General features: G+C 38.0%; 1 protein-coding gene across 1 annotated transcript; it reads left to right on the top strand.

Moving 5' to 3' along the window:
* The first annotated feature begins 2,102 nt into the window (after positions 1–2,102).
* On the top strand, positions 2,103–20,121 carry ghrhra (growth hormone releasing hormone receptor a). Its single transcript, XM_039676324.2, has 13 exons — positions 2,103–2,251; positions 2,812–2,920; positions 7,079–7,186; positions 9,637–9,737; positions 10,183–10,280; positions 11,730–11,862; positions 12,812–12,965; positions 15,190–15,250; positions 15,507–15,576; positions 15,676–15,767; positions 16,691–16,820; positions 16,937–16,978; positions 18,062–20,121. Exons 1-13 carry the CDS (start codon positions 2,204–2,206, stop codon positions 18,215–18,217), a joined length of 1,302 nt encoding a protein of 433 aa, XP_039532258.1. The 5' UTR covers positions 2,103–2,203; the 3' UTR covers positions 18,218–20,121.
* Positions 20,122–20,349: the final 228 nt, after the last annotated feature.

Genomic DNA, 20,349 nt, shown 5'->3' with positions numbered 1-20,349 from the left:
CTGATACGGTCTGCAGGAATAAACTTACACAAAATTTTAGTTTTAATAATTAGACATACATAGCAGTTTTTAATCTCTCATAAGCAGTCTTGTGTCATTTCTTTCAAAGGCATATCAGTAGCAATCAAAGGGACATTTTATATAATCTGTTTGGTTGATTTTCAAGAATCTATCATCTTTGAGTATACAGTACTCCAAGGACAAGATTGTTGTTATCAGCTAATCTCAGTTTAGAGAGCTTGCCTACTAAAGCTTCAGGAGTGGTTCGAACCCACGAGGACATTTGTCCATTGGATCTTAAGTCCAACGCCTTAACCACTCGGCCATCCTGGTTTACAAAGAGTGTGCAAACATAGATGAATAGAAGGATTAACTATAAAGTGCTCAGGATCTGAGATCTAGGAAAAAAACTGTGATATGTTCCTACAACATGCATTAAACACTGTTTTTCAGATTATGGATTAAATTAAGTCTAAACCGCATATACAAGCTCACTTTTGAGCACCCTGCACTTCTAGCAGGAGTGGGATTTTTGTCCATTTACGCCTTGTAGGAGTAGATCACTTAAAAAAAAAAAAAAAAACTTTTGCTGACAATTTACTCACCCCCATGTCATCCAAGATGTCCATGTCTTTTTTTCTTCAGTCGAAAAGAAATTAAGGTTTTTGATGAAAACATTCCAGGATTTTCTCCATATAATGGACTTCATTGGGAACCAAACGGTTCAAGGTCCAAATGAGAGTTTTAGTGCAGCTTCAAAGGGCTTTAAACGACACCAGAGGATAAATAAGGTTCTTATCTACCCTTCGAGTCATGACTCGAAAAAAGATTCGTTCATTTTGATGAAAGAGTTCGAACAGGAGAGTCACGAACGCTCATCACAGAACAGAGCAAGGTGAGCATTTGTGCTTCTAAAACTTAAACTTTTTTATTTATTTATTAAATGAGCGATCGTTGCGCTTGATAAGACACTTATTCATCGTCTGGTGTCGTTTAAAGCCCTTTGAAGCTGCACTGAAACTCTCATTTGGACCTTGAACCGTTTGGTTCCCATTGAAGTCCATTATATGGAGAAAATCCTGGAATGTTTTCATCAAAAACCTTAATTTCTTTCGACTGAAGAAAGAATGACATGGACATCTTGGATGACATGGGGGTGAGTAAATTATCAGCAAAAGTTTTTTAAAAAGTGAACTACTCCTTTAACCATTCGACCACCCTGGTCTCAAAAAAAGGTAAGGAAAACAATTAATCATAAAGTGTCCTTAACTATATAGGATCACCACATTAGCTGACCGATCCAGACAAAGTGGCTTTTTGGAGTGGAGTAAAAGCATATGGTGTTCCTTTGACACGCCACTTTTGTGTTGTTGTTGTTTTTCATTTAAGAGAGGAAGGAATGTTAATACCAAATCACAAAACAATATTTATCAAAATGAAATAAAAATACAGTAATTTCAAATGTGGGTTAAATGTTTGGTTTGTTAAACATTATGTTTTTAGGTGCTTTACAATTAAGCAACCCCATTTGCCAAGCAGTTGGGATAATAACAAATGCAATTTAGGACAACATAATTTTAGTTGTTTTGTGAGCATTTTATGTCTGTTTATGAACCTTAGCTTTCATTTGCACCTATTGTGTAATCTTACAGCCTGTTCCACCAGAGATAATTAACAATGAATGAAAACTGTGCCGACCAACCCCTGTGCCAACCAATCCTGGTCTTCCCTGTAAAATCCCTAGAAAAGGCTCACTGTCTTTTTACCAATGTTGTTTTCAATTATTCACATTTTGTCAGACCATATTTCCTCTCCCCTGAATCATCTGCCCCTGTTAAACAAACTAAAAATAGATGTTTTCTCATATTAAATATTGATGAATCAAGCATTTGTCTACAAAAGCATTGCTTACCTCTACAAAATCCCACACAACTCTGAAAAGATCAGCATTTCTCCAGATGCATTCACAAACAGATGCTTACATATTCAACTGTGAAATTAGGTTATATCTTAGTCAAACTGCCAGTGCGCGCTCCACGAGGCATGATGAGGACGCGCACACGCGCATCAGTCGAGGAGAGCGAGAGCCACAGAGAGAGAGAGACTTCAGTCTGTCGACTCTGAATTGAGCAGATCACTTTGTTGGAGGAGTTACAGGGATATTTCGTGTTTCTTGGGTCATCACACAGTGACTCTAATTAATATGACGGTTCTACTACATCTGTGCATATTCGCGACTTTTTGGAGAGCTGTAAGTATTTAATGTTATACATTTTCTCCACATGATCATAAAACATACTTTAATAGATTCCTTTCAGAATACTGAACTTGCCTATTCAATTTTGATGTCTTGATCAGATTTCTGCGAACAATTTCTGAGTTATGCGCATCTGTCAGAATACATTTAGGCTATAATATAGCTACAACAATAATAGTAAAAACGCTAAAGGAATCATATTGGAATTTCCACCATAACATTGAATTTAGAATTAAGCTAAAAATGGGCCTATGTTTTCTTTTCCACTATATATATGTATCAAAGTAGGACAACTGTACAAACTACTTAATTTCTATCACTTCATTTGGATTGACTTGATGATAATAAAAACAAATAAAAACATTTTTTTTTCGGGGTAAAATACGCACGTCTTAATGTGACTTTATGTAATTCAGAATTGGGTAAGATGGGAAGCATGACTTAATTGAAAACATTTGACATTTTTGTATTATTTTAAAAGCTGGTATAACCAATACTGCAAACATCGTGCAATCTAGACTGTGCTGGTTAATGTGCCTTTCTTCTTATTATAGGTGCATGCTATCCATCCAGATTGTGCTATTATCTCCCAGCTTATCCAAGACCAAGAGATCTGCATCAAAAATAGGAAGAGAGAAATGAAGAACCAGTCCCAACAAAAAGGTTGTACCGGTGAAACATTACATAATAGGTGATATAATTGTCATTCTGATAAAAAAGCACACTCTTTCTCTCTCTCTAAGTGTGTGTGTGTCAGCAGCTGATGTTTTCATGCTTAGCTCGGCCTGGTTAACTAAAGATGAAATTACCATGAAATGTAACCATGTTACTTTAATTGAATATAGCGAGGGAAAGGAAGGAAACGATTGTAAACTTAACAGAACTACAGAATTGACCCACATTAGTGTGGTTTTTGAAGACAGAGCAATTCTGTAGTGTCATTTTAGCTGATAACTATTGATGTGTTGTCCTTTTTTAAATAGGACTTTAATTGTTAAATAATACACAGACAGTCGGAAAAGAGCTAAGCACTGTGGGAAACATCCCCCTCGAAAGCTTTAGACCAGTCAAGCATAATCTCTGAAGTGACTTGCAGAGTTATTAATTATTAGAAATGAGTTTCGATTGAGGTTCTGATTACGTCCCTTCCTAAGACGCAAGTTCTATGAATAGTACTTTGTTGAATGAGATTAATGCAGACAGATGGTTCAACCCACAGGACATTTGATAATTATGTTATGTGGCAGCTTAAACCTCCGGAGATCTGTGCTCTAACAACTTGACAATGTGTGAGTTGTAAAGGGGATTGTGTGAAATTTTATTCTTGCTGTTTTCTTCAGCACATGTTAATACATGCTTGATTTGAGCTTTCATCAAACAAGGTAAAATGCAACAATATTGTTACCGGTGCAAGTCAAATTAGGACTCAAGTCTTAACATTTGCCATGCTTGAATTCAAACATCAACATTCAAACTTCAGCAGATCAGAACAGCTTCACCTCAGGATTTCAGATAATGATAGTAATAATACAGTAACAATTGAATCAAATTAATTACATCATTTTCAAATTAATAAATCCCAATTAAACATGTATTTCGATATTTGCTGGGGGGAAAAAACTCCAAATAAGTGTGCTGGGGCTATTGTCAAGCGACAAGCGCTTGTATTCTGCAGCATTTTTAAATTGCTGATCCCTACACGGACTGTATTTCTGACCGAATTTGACCTGTAGACTTTAAAATGACATCTCTTCCCCTCAGCAGGAGCATACAGAGATAAAGCAGTCTATGTCTTGAGGGCGAAATGAAGTATTTGCTTAAAAAATGAAGCTTACAAACAGGGTTTTCCAGCCTGATGAGCCATAAGACCTTTATGAGATTGCATGAGGCCATAACATAACCGGATAAAATGGACTGATGCACTTTGCCTTTGTTAATAATGGTACACTGATAAAAAATAAATAAATAAAAAACTCTAATCAAGCATCATGAACTCATATAACAAGCAAGACAGAGCTGGACTCTCGAGGGGACTCTGGCTGGCAAACAGTAATGGAGGAAGCCAAGAGGCGTGCGCTGCCCAGGCGCACAGGACAACCATGGCGTAAAAGGTGAAGACTAAGCTCTTGGCCACGGCAGGACTGAATGGCCTCCATGGCCGTGACTGATTAGGTGGCTCAGGAGAGACTGGAGCAGAAGTAGCCAACAGGAGTTGTATGCAGCCCAGACACACATAATGGTAAATGGACTGCATTTTATTTAGCGTTTTCACAGACCCAATGGCCACCAAAGCACTTTACATATTGCCTCACGTTCACACGGCGGTGTAAGCCATGCAAGGCGCCATCCAGCTCATCGGGAGCAGCTGGGGTTAGGTGTCTTGCTCATGGACACCTCAACATTTGGTCAGGTGAACATGGGATTGAACCACCAACCTTCAGGGCCTCCAGGACCATCGGACTTGGGACCGCTGGAGTCAGGCACACCAGGAACACTGGACTTGGGACCACTGGAGTCGGGTCGTCCAGGACAATCGGACTTGGGAGCACTGAAATCAGGTACACCAGGACCATCGGACTTGGGACCACCGGAGTCAGTTTCTCCAGGACCATCGGACTTGGGACCACCGCAGTTCCTCCAGGATGGTTGGACTTGGGACCACCTTAGTGAAGTACACCAGGAACACTGGACTTGGGACTACTGGAGTCGGGTCATCCAGGACCATCGGACTTGGGACGACTGAAGTCAGGCACACCTGGAACACTGGACTTGGGACCACTGGAGTCGGGTCATCCAGGACCATCGGACTTGGGACCACTGAAGTCAGGTACACCAGGACCATCGGACTTGGGACCACCGGAGTCAGTTCCTCCAGGATGGTTGGACTTGGGACCACCTTAGTTAAGTACACCAGGAACACTGGACTTGGGACTACTGGAGTCGGGTCATCCAGGACCATCGGACTTGGGACCACTGAAGTCAGGTACACCAGGACCATCGGACATGGGACCACCGGAGTCAGTTCCTTCAGGATGGTTGGACTTGGGACCACCGGAGTTAAGTACTCCAGGTACACTGGACATGGGACCACCTGAGTGAGTTCCTCCAGGACGATTGGACTTGGGACCACTGGAGTTAGATACTCCAGGTACACTGGATATGGGACCACCTGAGTCAGGTCCTCAAGTACCATTGGACTTGGGACCAACAAAGTTAGTTCCTTCAGGACCATCAGACTTGGATCCACAGGAGTCGGTTCCTCCAGGACCATTAGACTTGGAACCACTGGAACCAGGTACTCCAAGACCATCGGACTTGGGGCCAATAGAGTCGGGTCCTCCAGGAACACTTGATTCATCATCACCGAAGTCAGGTCCACCAGGACCACTGGATTTGGGGGAGCGATAGGAGCCCTCCTTCTCCTGCGCTTGCAAGGGCAAGGTGATAAATAGATGGCTGCCACCTGGAAAGCTGCAATGCACTCCACATCCTAACAGAGCGTTATCCGGTGCCTCAGGAGAAGCTGCAATGGGCTTGGCCAACTGTCATCGAGGACTGGGGCTTCCACTGACTGAATGAGGAATGGACGACAGTCAGCGTGGGAAGACCTCATGCTCCATGGGGACTCTGACTTTCCACTACATGTGGTACAATGGCAACCTTGAACACTTAATTGACTAAAAAAAAATTGGCTTCATTAAATTGAGAAAGCATCTTCCAGATAGTATCCATGCCAACGTGTATATCTGCCAAGAGTCTGAAATCTGTTTGAAGACTTGCACTTGCAAAAACCATATTCATGAGTTAATTTGCAAGGAAGCCATGCCCTTGATGTATTTTACCTTATGTTTTTTCCCCCTCAAAGAATTGTAATACCCCAAAACTGAGTATAAAAAATTCATGTTGCTATGAATAGCCATAGGCATCTAGGTCACTTTGCAACAGAAGTCTTGAGTGTCTTAAAGACCCTGTTATACTACAACCTTTCACATTCTTTATTACTCTATTTGATTATTCCACCTTTTCATCATTTTAATAAACTGTAATTTGTATGGCATGAATGCATGCAGATGTTGACTAGTGAAAAGAAGCTTACTGACCTTTGAAAACTGGATGCATGTCTAGCTAATGAATATTCAGTGACATCATATTAAGGACACTAATGGTTGTCAAAAAGTTGCTTTTACTTACGGTCCGTATATGCCTTTAGGCAGCAAACAGAAAAAAGTGTTTTACATGCAGTTGGATGAAAGTCAATAAGAGTTCATCCAATGCAATCACTGGCCTGCACATGTTAGCATGACAAAAGACTTTTGTTAGACTTGGATATAAATTAACACTGTCTATAAGATAACATGGGCTGACTGGGTAAGCTGGTGCTGTTCTGTTAATGTAGATGGATCAATAACTAGCTCACTTGAATCATTTTGTCTAAAAAATAATCCTGTTAAAAAAAACCCAGTAAACTACTGGCAGCTGTGGTTGCCAGCATCACACCGTCAAAATACGGTGTGTTACTGTTTTTGAAATGAACAGCTAAAAACCGTATTGTCAGCTGGAGTATAAAACTTTAATTTAACAGCTGTATGCTCTAACACAAAAACAGTAACACACCGTATAGTTACGGTACGATGCTGGCAACCACAGCTGCCAGTAGTTTACCGTTTTTTTTTACAGGATTTTTTTTTTAAAGTGTACAGTTTAGAAACATCTGGAAATATTATAAGGAAGAGTGATAGAATAAATTTAATAATACTGGATTGTCAACAGCTTTTGTTGGGGGGATTTTGACTGTCATGACAGTTCATCTGTGTGTCTCAGGTTGTGGGACGGACTGGGATGGGATCCGTTGCTGGCAAACAGCCAATTCTGGACAACTCATTAATGTGTCCTGTTCGGAAGTCTTCCAGCATATATTTAACACGCAAGGTCAGATCTATCTATCTATCTATCTATCTATCTATCTATCTATCTATCTATCTATCTATCTATCTATCTATCTATCTATCTATCTATCTATCTATCTATCTATCTATCTATCTATCTATCTATCTATCTATCTATCTATCTATCTATCTATCTATTTAACACGCAAGGTCAGACCTATCTATCTATCTATCTATCTATCTATCTATCTATCTATCTATCTATCTATCTATCTATCTATCTATCTATCTATCTATCTATCTATCTATCTATCTATCTATCTATCTATCTATCTATCTATCTATCTATCTATCTATCTATCTATCTATCTATCTTCCAGCATATATGTAACACGCAAGGTCAGACCTATCTATCCATCTATCCATCTATCTATCTATCTATCTATCTATCTATCTATCTATCTATCTATCTATCTATCTATCTATCTATCTATCTATCTATCTATCTAGCATATATTTAACACGCAAGGTCAGACCTATCTATCCACCTATCCACCCACCTATCCACCTATCCACCTATCTATCTATCTATCTATCTATCTATCTATCTATCTATCTATCTATCTATCTATCTATCTATCTATCTATCTATCTATCTATCTATCTATCTATCTATCTATCTATCTATCTATCTATCTATCTATCTATCTATCCATCCATCCATCCATCCATCCATCCATCCATCCATCCATCCATCCATCCATCCATCCATCCATCCATCCATCTATCTATCTATCTATCTATCTATCTATCTATCTATCTATCTATCTATCTATCTATCTATCTACCCACCTACCCATCTATCTTTTCTTGTTTTGTCATTGCTGTCATTCTTTAACATCAGCTGGTGTGAGCTTCAGGCTCATTTTGCTCCAAACAGCAGCAGATTATTTTTTTCATAAGTCTGGTGTGTGATAACCATAGCTATAAGCTGAAATCTGTCACAGTTCTAGTTAGGGGTTGTAATATTGTACGGGTCAGTGGTCTTTATAGTTACAGGGCTATATTCTGTGAAATGTTGAATATGCAGACAGAAAGTCACAGAGCCCTTGAGATATTGGGATTCAGCCTGAACTGCGATAACCTGCGTATATGCACTCAAGAATGGATTTTAGAAGCTTGCTAAATTTAGTTAATTAAATTGGCTGATGCAGCACAATTCATGAACATTTTCTCACTGCTTAATTTCATGGCATGCAATCGATTTCAATTCCTAAATTTACTTATTTCATTTGCATACATGAATAATTTTCGGCCATAATCGAATATATGGAAATAAAAGATGACAGAGATTTTGGGCAGATATTTAGTGCTCTACTAAATTAAAATGAGGTTATTTTATTTTTTCTTTGTCGCATGTCTGAAAAAAGAAAGTGGTTTATAAATAGCCAAAAATTCGACCATTGTTTAGTTCTTTTCAATTTCATTCTGTATGAAAGAAATAACAAAACAAAACTGTTTACATAGATCATAATCATAATTTAATTCGGACTGCAGACTCTGGTGAAATATAAGACTTTGCCAGTGCGAAGTGAAGGAACACTGCGAAGGAAACAAAAATGAGGATTGTGTTGGATGTGAAAGTCGATCATTTTACCCAGCCCAATTTGACCTTATCCTTATATAAGAGTAATCTTTAACTCTTGTCAGCGTTTCTTCTCTGCTCGTCAGTGTTTTCATAAAAAATAAAAATAAAACATGTTGGAGATGGGGTTTTTTTTTTACAAATACACTTGTCAAACAATATAGCATTTTTATAATCCATAATTTCATCAAGAGTCTCTTCAACAAGGAATTGCAACGTCTGTTCCTGCCGCTAAATATTAAACATCAGATGGAAAATATCACATCTGTGTGATTACTTTTCCCCTAAAGCCGGACATATAGGATTAAATCTAGTCTGGTTTTGTAAATGTTTTAAATCCTCTAGTGCTTACAGATCAGGATGTTCAGATGACAGGAGACACTTACCAACAGATCTTAATCAGGGCCTACAATAGATGTAGTACAGATGTACGTACACACAAGAGCACACAACCACACACACACACACCATATTTCAAATGGTGTTTGTACATCTATGCCTCATATCCTCATTTTGATATATGGTATCTGTCATACACGCACACGCACACACACACACACACACGTATACTGTATATAACAACGAAAAATTGTCTTAAGTGGACGTACACAGTTTAGAAATAAAACGCATATGTAATAATATATTTGATGATGTGGATTAGCTCTTGAAGTGACAACAGCTTAATATCCCTGCTGCTGTTCAAACAATCACTCATTGCTGTTGAGAGATTTTAATGATTATTCATTGTGATCAAGACAAAAGCCCTTTAACTGTGTTTCTCGAGCAATAAAGTTCAGTGAAATTTTAAACCATCTTTAAACCATAATTCTTTGCTGTCTGTTTGGCAGGTTTTATATACAGGAACTGCACAGCTCATGGCTGGAGTGACCCATATCCTCCATATGATGAGGCCTGCGTATTTGAAGATGATTCAGAGTCGGGGACTGTGGTGAATATATTCCCTTAATACATGCATGATTGACAGCAATGACCATAATTCTGAAAACGTTAGCTGTGTGGAGTGGCTCAGTCTGATGTATGACTTCTAGTGCATGCGTGTGTACTTGAACTTCACATGATGACCACCAGGGGTCGCTGTGTTTTGTTTTTGCACAGTGCGTTGACGTCCTTATGTTATTTCGTGTTCTTTTTTTAGGATTATTTTAAAACGAAGCAGGTCATCGACTTCTTCAAGCTGAAATAAATAAAATAATAATAATAATTACACAGAATATAGGTACATAGTAGTCTTTTTTTGACCTTTAAGATTTATAAGAGCTTAAGACAGTTTTAATCAAAATGGTAAATCTGGTGGAATATAGTTTGATTTCATTGATGCAGTTTGTCTAGTGATGCAAATGACTTTTCTCTCAGACTTGGCCTTTATTTTTCAGACAACTTACTTATCGACTTTGAAACAGCTGTACTCTGCAGGATACGCAACATCGCTTATATCACTCATTACAGCCGTTATCATATTCACATGCTTCAGGTAACACTTATATATTATCTTTATAAAATCCAAAAGCCAGTGTTGTAGTACTCGAGACTCGGACTCGGTCTCGAGACCATATTTTAATGGTCTTGGTCTTGTCATGGACATGGACTCGTGTCCATTTGGACTCGGAATTGACTCGTACTGGAACATTTTTTTTTTAGGACTCGGAATTATTCCCGAGTTCACTCGAGTTCAATTAAAAATATTTTTCATGATTATTAATGTATGTTAATAAAATATTTCTTTAAATTGATTGACACGCCCAGTGATTGGTGATTTTCTAGTGCGCAACTGCCAAATTGTAATAAAATTACTTTTAACACCACCTACTATGTGGCCTTTTTACCCTAAACTGATCATATTTTTTAAACTCTAAGTAAATTCAGTAATAAAAAAAAAAGGATTTCTCTAAGTAAATAAAAGTAAATTAGGTAATCAACCCTTACTGGTCTCGGTCTCGACTCGGACTCGAGTGAGGTGGTCTCGACTACAACACTGCCAAAAGCAATGGGCTCTATGCACGGCGTTATTTCCGGTGAAGCATTAGGGATGCTCGATAACTTCCGCCGATCATAGAGTCCAATGCAATACCGAGAATTTATATTGAATTTTATACTCCATGGTTATACTAATGAAACGTTAGTCACAAAAACAGATAAAACAGACACCCCTCGTTGTGTTTATGCTTCCTTTTAAAATTATATTAAATAAACATAACTATATATAAAACTACATCTAAACGTATGTACGTTTCGTTTCAAAGACGGGAGGACAGTAAATATTGAAGACTCTGCCATAATCCCGTTTTCTCCGGTTTTCCTCCGCTTTAATCTACACAACCGGAAATGGTCGAGCATCCTTACGTCAAATGCGGAACTTATGCGTGCATATAGCCCATTGTGATACACAAAATGGGATCAGGGTGAATGAAAATATTGTCAATATTCAGTAGGCTATGCAATCTTCAGAACAACATAATTATATTAAAAACGGTTTGTTCCGATTCTGATTGGTCAAAAGCTGTGCTTTATTCATGATAAAACCATAGACAGTATGGATAAAACATGACTATGACCGCTTCACCCAAAATTGCAGTTCCCATGTTGTTTTTATTTAAGCTTGGAACGTTGTTGCTGTTCACGGTCAGGGACTATTTTTCTCTAGCGGAAGGAAGGCTTTTAGTGATTTTACCTCACGAAAGTTTCACTAATACATTTAATTTACTTTAATAGTTTTATTGTGTGGTAACCGTTTTATAAACGCAATAAGGTACTCGAGGGAAGTGCTGTATCGTGAATAAGTAACGGCTCCGCTTCGCATCCTGCCTAACAACGCCCCAGCCGTTACTCATCTCATTCACGATACAGCACAGCCTCTCGTACCTAATTTCTCACTTAAATTATATTTATGAGTACCCTACCCATCGTGCTCTGTTCATTACAGGAAGTTTCACTGTACCAGAAACTACATACACATCAATCTGTTTGTTTCCTTCATTCTGCGGGCTAGTGCAGTCTTCATCAAAGACGCCGTTCTGTTCTCAGATGAAACTCAGGACCACTGTTTAATGTCCACGGTGAGTGAGAATGTTTCACCTTCCTCTCAAAAAGTCACTTTAACTCACATAAAAGAATACAGGTGAAACGCAAGCAACAACAAGGCATCCAATAGAGACAAAAGCATAACGTTATCGGTCACAGTCAAAAAATGAACCACCGCATTTCCTACTAATCGAGACGGAGGCTGGGACTAACAATATCAGGATCTGTCTGTGGGGGAGCTCGTTCTTGGCTGCGCTGTGATTGGTCAATCTACATTCTAGGGCGTGGCTTAGCCAAAGGCGTTGATTAAAAGATTGAATTTAATATTTGGCAATAACATAGCATATAAAAAGATTTATCATTTTTGCCTGGGAACACCACAAGTGTCAAAATGATCAAAAAACATTTGAGAAGTTGTTAGCAAGCAAAGTCTTAAGGCCGCAGGTCAATATAACGATAATGATAAACTATAGTTCTAAATATAATAGAATAGCAATGTTCACACTATAACTATAACGGCATAGAGATATAATATCATTGGAATCACTTTCAGAACGTTTTTTTTTTCTCCAGCTGATGAAGGATAAAGGTTGACAGCCAATCAGAATCCATTCCACTGTTAAGAGTTCGAGTATTTAAATCGGCAGAAGACAAAACTGCAGTACGCTTAGAATAAACGGAGCATTATCGTTCACAATAACTTATTGTTATGGTTTCCTTTATAGTAATCGTTCTTGATGAGGCCTTTAGTCAACCGCGATAACATAAACTTGCATTTTCAATACAAAGAAAGTCCTATCCAGGTCTAAAAGAGGTCTATTTAAGTGTCATTTTTAATAATAATCTTTTAATTGAGCTTTATTTCAAATGACCAAAAACAGTTATAGTTTTTTAATGTTATTTAACACTGCTATGAATTGACGCGTTCCAGTGCAGGTGAAGGGTGTGCTCTGATTCTGGACCTGTGTGTGTTGTTGTTCACAGATAGCGTGTAAGACTGCCGTAACCTTCTTCCAGTTCTGCATCCTCAGTAATTACTTCTGGCTGCTGGTGGAGGGCATGTACCTGCAGACGCTCCTCGCCCTCACCTTCGTCTCGCAGAGGAAGTACTTCTGGTGGTACATTCTGATAGGATGGGGTTGGTACATTCTGAAAAATGGCTTCCAGGAGAAAGCCTGTGTAATCAGATTAAAAGATCTCAGTTAGTCTGCCAGGATTTGAGTGCTAGAGGAACTATGAGTATACAAAAGAGCAGTTTGTTACTTTTAAAAGTAACACTTAAAGGGATAGGCCTACTTCACCTCTGGAAAGATGAATGTGTATTTAAAATGGGTCATTTATGTTGAAGAAATGTGAAATTATTTTTGAATTTGGAGCTTTCTAGACTGAGAAAAGCCAGAAAATGTATGTTTGGCTTATGTGGATAAAAGACAACAACTCCCAGAATGCACTTGCTTCACTGCCCTATGAGGCCACGCCTACTGGTAACAGAGCGCAGTAGTTAAACAACAAGTCTAGGCTACTAGTGATGAGTCTGACCAAAAATGTGTTGATCGCCCAAAATGTCTGGGATTCGGCTTTTGCGTTCTACAGTCGCCATTCATCATGTTTACTGTGACGAGCGGGACGAGTGAGGGCCGCGGGAGAACGGCGCGAGGCCGGTGGCGTGATTACCGATGAGAGACACCTGTGAGACGCACCGGTCTCGTATCTCTCACGGAGGAGCGGGAATTTTCTTAACAATGTTAAAACGCACATCAACCGATCACTTGTTTAGCGTTCACGTAAACACTACATTCAGATTCACCAATTGCAATGAATTCAGTTAGACTGAAACAAAAGCTGTGCATAGGCGCTTTTCCACTGCATAGTACGGTACGGTTCGGCCTAGTACGCTTCGACTCGGCGCGGAACAGTTCGGTTCGCTTTGCGTTTCCACTGCAGTAGTACCCCTTCAAAGTGTGTGGGACTGATCGTTATTTGCGCGCGTCTCTACTGCCATGACATCATCTTAAAAGCGCCACATTTTCAAACCCACAACACAGGAACAATGGAGACTATCGAGGGGATGGTGTTCCTGATTCTCGGTATGTGGTTGTTTTTAACTGCTAGACGGAAAAATGTGTTTAAAATGAGCCTGATGGCAGCAAAACAAAAATACTGCTAAAAAGTGTCTCGTGTCGCAAATCCAATGACGCTAGTAGTGACGCTGGTAGTGACGATTCTGTCTGACCAATCAGTGATCTGCAGTGTTTCACGTCACATTTTAGTACCGGTACGGTACGCTTGGAACCTCAACAGACCAGGTACCATTTAAAGCGACCTGAAGCGAACCGTACTGTACCGTACCATGCAGTGGAAAAGCACCACAAGTGAGCCGTACCGAACCGAACCGTACCGTACTATGCAGTGGAAAAGCGCCACATGTAAACAATGAATGGCGACTGCAGAACGCAAAAGCTGAATCCCGGACATCGACGGCCGGACATGTCCGGGAAAAAGAGGATGGTAACCCCGACTACTCCAGCTTTCTCTGCTAGCTTAGCTTCTTAAAAAAGATGGCCGACACTATGTGTTCATTCTGTGAGTGAGATCGCCCTCTATGGGCGGGTTGAGAACATGCGGGACAGACACACTACTGACTGTAGTCTTTAGCCTCTGGACAAAAAGTCCTCCATTGACACAAAATGACGATTTTTGCATCATCAGAGGATTTTTTTCAGACAAAAAACACAAATCTCTCGTCTCAGGGGGATATGAGGGTGGAAAGCACGGTAATTCGAAAATACTACACGTTTTCTATTAATACAAAGCTTAATGCTAAATCCTGAAGTAACCCTTTAAAAATATTGTGTTAACCTGGGTTCCCACTGTAGAATTTAGAATTTCAGATTGTATGAATATGATCCCAGCTGTAAGCCATGTCAAGACACGGTAAAAACAGACGCATGGAAGAAGAAAGTTTTACCATTTTATTTTGCATATGGGCCCGGGACTGAATTGCTACGCCACAAAGTCGTTTTTGCATATTAGTATAATTGAATAGGATCATCGAAGGTCAGCAGCAAAGACATTGGTCAATAAAGTGAGATTAAACACATAAGTATTTTGAGTTTGCATTTCACTGTTTAATTATTTTGAGGAATACTGAATCTGTTTTTGTGTAAGCGAAGTATCAAGTAAATACTAAATACCTGGAAAAAGTAATCTGATTACATAACTCACATTTCCCCCAACACTGTGTCACATTATTGAGGTCTGTTAAATCTGTTTTGAAACAAATGATGTTAAAAACCTGCAGGTTACAAGTGAATTTGGAGAAAGTAAGCATTGTCTGTTTTTTTTTGTGTGTGTGTGTGTAGGCGTCCCATCAGTTGTGCTGATTGTGTGGGTGTTGACCAGACAATTCTTTGATAACAGAGGGTATGTTACATCTTCAACTTCAAAACGATCATGAAACTAAACAAAAATGACACCATTTAGTTTCTTAATGCACTTTCCTGGTCTGATTGTTAATTATTTATTGGAGAAATGTTTGTCTTTGTAATATTTCATCAAAAAGTAGAGCTTGTGACATCTCTGACATGAGTCATGACTTTCCTTTTTAGAAAAGACTCCCCAGTTGGGTTGCAAGTAAAGTTTAATGTTATAACAATAAATCATTTTCTCATGTTTGCAGATGTTGGGATGACACAGATAATATGAATATCTGGTGGATCATTAAAGGACCGATCACAGCATCACTGTTTGTGAGTTGTGATGTTGTATGTCAGATTTGTGAGATTGACAACATTAATTTACATTTTATAACATTAATTCAAACAAATATTATTTTCTCTGTCTGACAGGCTAATATCATCATCTTCCTAAATGTGATTCGAATCTTGGTTCAGAAATTGAAAAGTCCTGGAGTTGGTGGCAATGACACGGGTCACTTCATGTGAGTCAAATAATAATAATGTGCAAGAAGTGCTGAAAATGAACGTTTTGCCAGGACCTGTTAATGTGGTGAATTAAAAACGATCATGTTTTTTTCTTTTAAATATTTGCTTTTGTCAAACCAAATAGTTATTTCAGTCTTACAGCAAACAGTATATAACATTATATCACTCAGAATTACTTACCAGCCAGTTTTCTTGTCTTTCATTAAAACATATTGAGTGTAATCATAATTATATTTCACTACAGAATTTGCTGAAGTCAAATAAAACTGTTTTGACATTTTATTGAAAAAAGTGTTTGCCTAAAATGCACATTAAATGGGATTCCACTGTATATAGAGAATATATGTATATATACGTATATATTCAGTCGAAAAGAAATTAAAGTTTTTGATGAAAACATTCCAGCATTTTTCTCCATATAATAGACTTCAATGGGAACCAAACGGTTCAAGGTCCAAAAGACACTTAAGTTTCATTACAAACTGCAAACTGTTCAAAGGGCTTTAAACGATTCCAGATGATGAATAAGGGTCTTATCAAGCGAAACGATCGCTCATTTAATAAATAAATAACAAAGTTTAAGTTTTATAAGCTCAGATGCTCGCCTTGTTTTGTTCTGTGACGCACGTTTGTGACTCTCCTGTTCAAACTCGTTCATCTAAATGTCTGAATCTTTTCGAAACGAAACGAACGAATTGACTCAGAAAAAGATACTCTTTTTGCATTTTTCTCTCTGATTCGATCATGAACTAGAGCATTACGTACCGTTTCACGCCGGCTTCACTGTAATATGTATTGTTCTTAAATTACCATATGCTAGATGTTACACGCGTAAAACTGTGCATCTAGTAGATGTGCTCTGAATTGTTTGTATGATGGCATTAATATTGACTCATAGTTATCTTTGATCATCACACAGGAGACTGGCCAAGTCCACCTTGTTTCTGATTCCTCTGTTTGGGATGCACTACACGGTGTTTGCCTTTCTGCCTGAAAACACGGGCGAAATTATCCGATTCTACATCGAACTCGGTCTGGGCTCCTTCCAGGTACAGATTAATTCATCTTTTATGAAGAAATGATCGGCTAAGTATTATTTTACAGATTCAATAATGCGGAAATGTCTGATTTTATTCCTGAAAGTCTTTTTTTCCCCTTCCCCCAGGGCTTTGTGGTGGCACTTCTTTATTGTTTTCTTAATGGAGAAGTAAGTATTCCCATAATGGAAAACTTCAACATGATATTGGTAAAATATAGACGCTTAGAAAACGTCTTTAAAGCTACACTGTGTGATTTTTACCCCCATCTAGTGGTGAAAAGGTATATGACCATCCAGTGAATATTAGTTTCTGTTCCTCTCAATTCCGATTTCGTTTTAACTTCTACAGTGGCCAATGTAGTCCAAGATTAACATGGCTTCCAGTTCGACCTCGTCCATTAATGTTAACTGACAAGTAAACGCGAAAGGCAAAGCTTGAATTAATGGGTATGTCCCTCTTTGGCTAATGTACTTTCAAGATGGAGTACTTTTCAATGGCATATTATACACTCACGAGAATACTTTATTACTTGAACGAAGTAAATATACATTAATGGGCACATATTTTTTTGAAAGGACTAAGTGTTTTTAGTTAAGAATAAACTAAAAGAGTTACACAGTGTAGCTTTAAGATACTGACTTTTTATCAGATGTTTGTTCACATCATGATGCTTTTCAGACAAAGTGCTCTTAAAGGAGTAGTTCACTTTTGAAAAACTCTTGCTGATAATTTCCTCACCCCCATGTCATCCAAGATGTCCATGTCTTTCTTTCTTCAGTCGAAAAGAAATTAAGGTTTTTGATGAAAAAATTCCAGCATTTTTCTCCATATAATGGACATCAATGGGAACCAAACAGTTCAAGGTCCAAAAAGACACTTTCAGTACAAACTGCAAACTGTTCAAAGGGCTTTAAACGATTCCAGACGATGAATAAGGGTCTTATCAAGCGAAACGATCGCTCATTTAATAAATAAATAACAAAGTTTAAGTTTTATAAGCTCAAATGCTCGCCTTGCTCTGTTCTGTGATGCGCGTTTGTGACTCTCCTGTTGAACTCGTTCATCAAAATGAACAAATCTTTTTCTGAGTCAATTCGTTCGTTTCGTTCATTGAATGAAGATTCAATCATTTTCATCAACAAACGTGCGTCACAGAAAAGAGTAAGGCGAGCATTGACAAGAACATGTCATGTCAGTCTTATACACACCCCTTCAAGTAAAGTGTTACCATACTTTCTCTCCTCCTTCAGGTACAGGCCGAGTTAAAGCGCAGGTTATGGACGTGGCAGACCCAGACTCATCTGAGCCCCAGTAAAAAGCGTCGGGTCACTGTTACTCAGATCATGATGCATGAGACTGCTCATCCGCAGACTGACATCTGCAACGGCTACATCACGTCTGTGTGAACACACCCGGAGGGTGCAGGTGGAAAGACATGCTAAAGAGCTTCCCGCTCAGCTCCGGAGAGTGCAAGACGCTCACATGAGAGGAAACAGGTACCCGTGCAGCACTTATCAAGGTCATGTGGAAACAGTTCGTGACAGGCTTGATTTGATTGAGGACCAGCTGATAATGAAAGTGGCCTGTTCCTGATGGTGGCTTTTTTGGCGAATGGCTGATTAACGTTCGACAAATCTGATTGTATTTGATTTTGGTATGCAAATGAGAGTGATTATAAAATGTTAAGAAGTTTTATTCACATCCTCATTCCAAGTCAAATGAGCTAGATGGCGTAAACTGATAACAACACAATTCACATTTATCAGTTTGGAGGCATTTCATTTTTACAGTTATTAATAAGCTATTGATTATTGCTGATGGCAAGATGTGCCATAATGCTTGTTTTTAACTTAAGAATTGTTTTAAATGAACACTGTACATTGACAGAAACTGATAATAATTGTGCATATCGATATCTTCATCATCAGTTTGATTTAAGTGTGCACAAAGATTGGGGTCAGTCAAATTTTGTACAATTTTTTTGAAAGAAGTCTCTGCTGCTCACCAATGCTGTCCTTATTTAATAATAATAAAAAATGGAAATATTGTGAAATATCACTACTTTTTTTCTATATGAATATATTTTCAAATGTAATTCAGCATCATTACTGATGTCAACAGCGACAGTCACATGATCCTTCAGAAATCATTCTAATATGCTGATTTGCTGCTCAAGAAACATTTATTATTAATATCAATTAGAGCCCGACCGATAAAGGATTTAGAAAGCCGATACCGATACAAATATTTTTTTGGTTTTAAAATCCGATATTCCGATATATCGGCCGATATTTTTTTATTTCAGAAACGCGCAACAAAACATTAACAGATTTCCCTAACATTAGTTATTTGGAGTTATTTATGAGTTTTAACTAAAATAATATGTAATATGATGATGCATTTTAAAAAGAAACTTGATTCTTTTATTGTCTCAACAGAACAGACTGATGATATTGGCATTAGCTTTATGGTTAGCTATGAGTGTTTAGCTTGCCAACAGGAACGGTGTAGAGTGCCCTCTGGTGGACAAACTATACAACTCCAACACTCATGACATGGTTCAAGCGTGTTTCGTCCGTTTTTATTTTATTTTTTAAATATTCATTTATCAGCCATTATAACTGCCGATACCGATAGTTTGGAAAATGCCTAATATCGGCCGATAATATCGGCCTACCGATATATCGGTCCGGCTCTAATATCAATGTTGAAAACAGTTCTTCTGCTTCATATTTTTGAGGTAAACCGTTATACAGTTCAAAAGAACAGCATTTATTTAAAAATAAATCGTTCGTAACATTATAAATGTCTTCTTTACTGTCAATTTAATGAATAAAAATAGCCTATTCATTTCTTTCAAAGAAAATCTTACTGACCCCATTCTTTTAAATGGTATTGTACTTCTGCAGACATTACAGCTGAATACCAATAAGTGGAGCACTTAGACTTTAAAAAAAGGGAATCTTCAGAAATGTCAAGTTATGTTGCAATGTTACACTGAGAGCAATGTTTACAGCTTGAAAAATATGTACAGTATTGTACTGTAATTTATTTGAACTTTGTACCCCTTTTAGAGATGCTGACAGTTTATTTTTATGTTTTTCCCGACTGACACAGTTCTTAAATGTTTGCGTTTTGTATGAAATATATGTATTAGATCAAATTACAGCTGACTATTTTAATATTTAATATATTTATGAAAATATTTAAATGTATCCAGCATAGCTTATATTACGGTTACTACTTTTACTATTTTACTTGATTTTTTTTATTTCTAATAATAAAAAAAATGCATTTGCATGGAGGTGTAGACCTTCCCAAAACATTTGTCTTTTCATCAAATTTCATTCAAGAGTCATTTGGTTCATTCAACGAACGAAATGACTCGAAAAAAAGATTTGTTCATTTTGATGAACGAGTTCGAACAGGAGAGTCACGAACGCGCATCACAGAAGCATTTGTGCTTATAAAACTTTTTTATTTTATTTTATATTTTATTTTATAAAAGTTTTTTATTTATTTTATTATAAAATGAGTG

This window comes from Pimephales promelas, chromosome 5, assembly GCF_988280905.1.
Source record: "Pimephales promelas chromosome 5, fPimPro1.hap1.1, whole genome shotgun sequence".
Classification (NCBI taxonomy): Eukaryota; Metazoa; Chordata; class Actinopteri; order Cypriniformes; family Leuciscidae; genus Pimephales; species Pimephales promelas.
The sequence above is the reverse complement of the archived record's forward strand: the minus strand, read 5'-3'. Positions and strand labels throughout refer to the sequence as shown.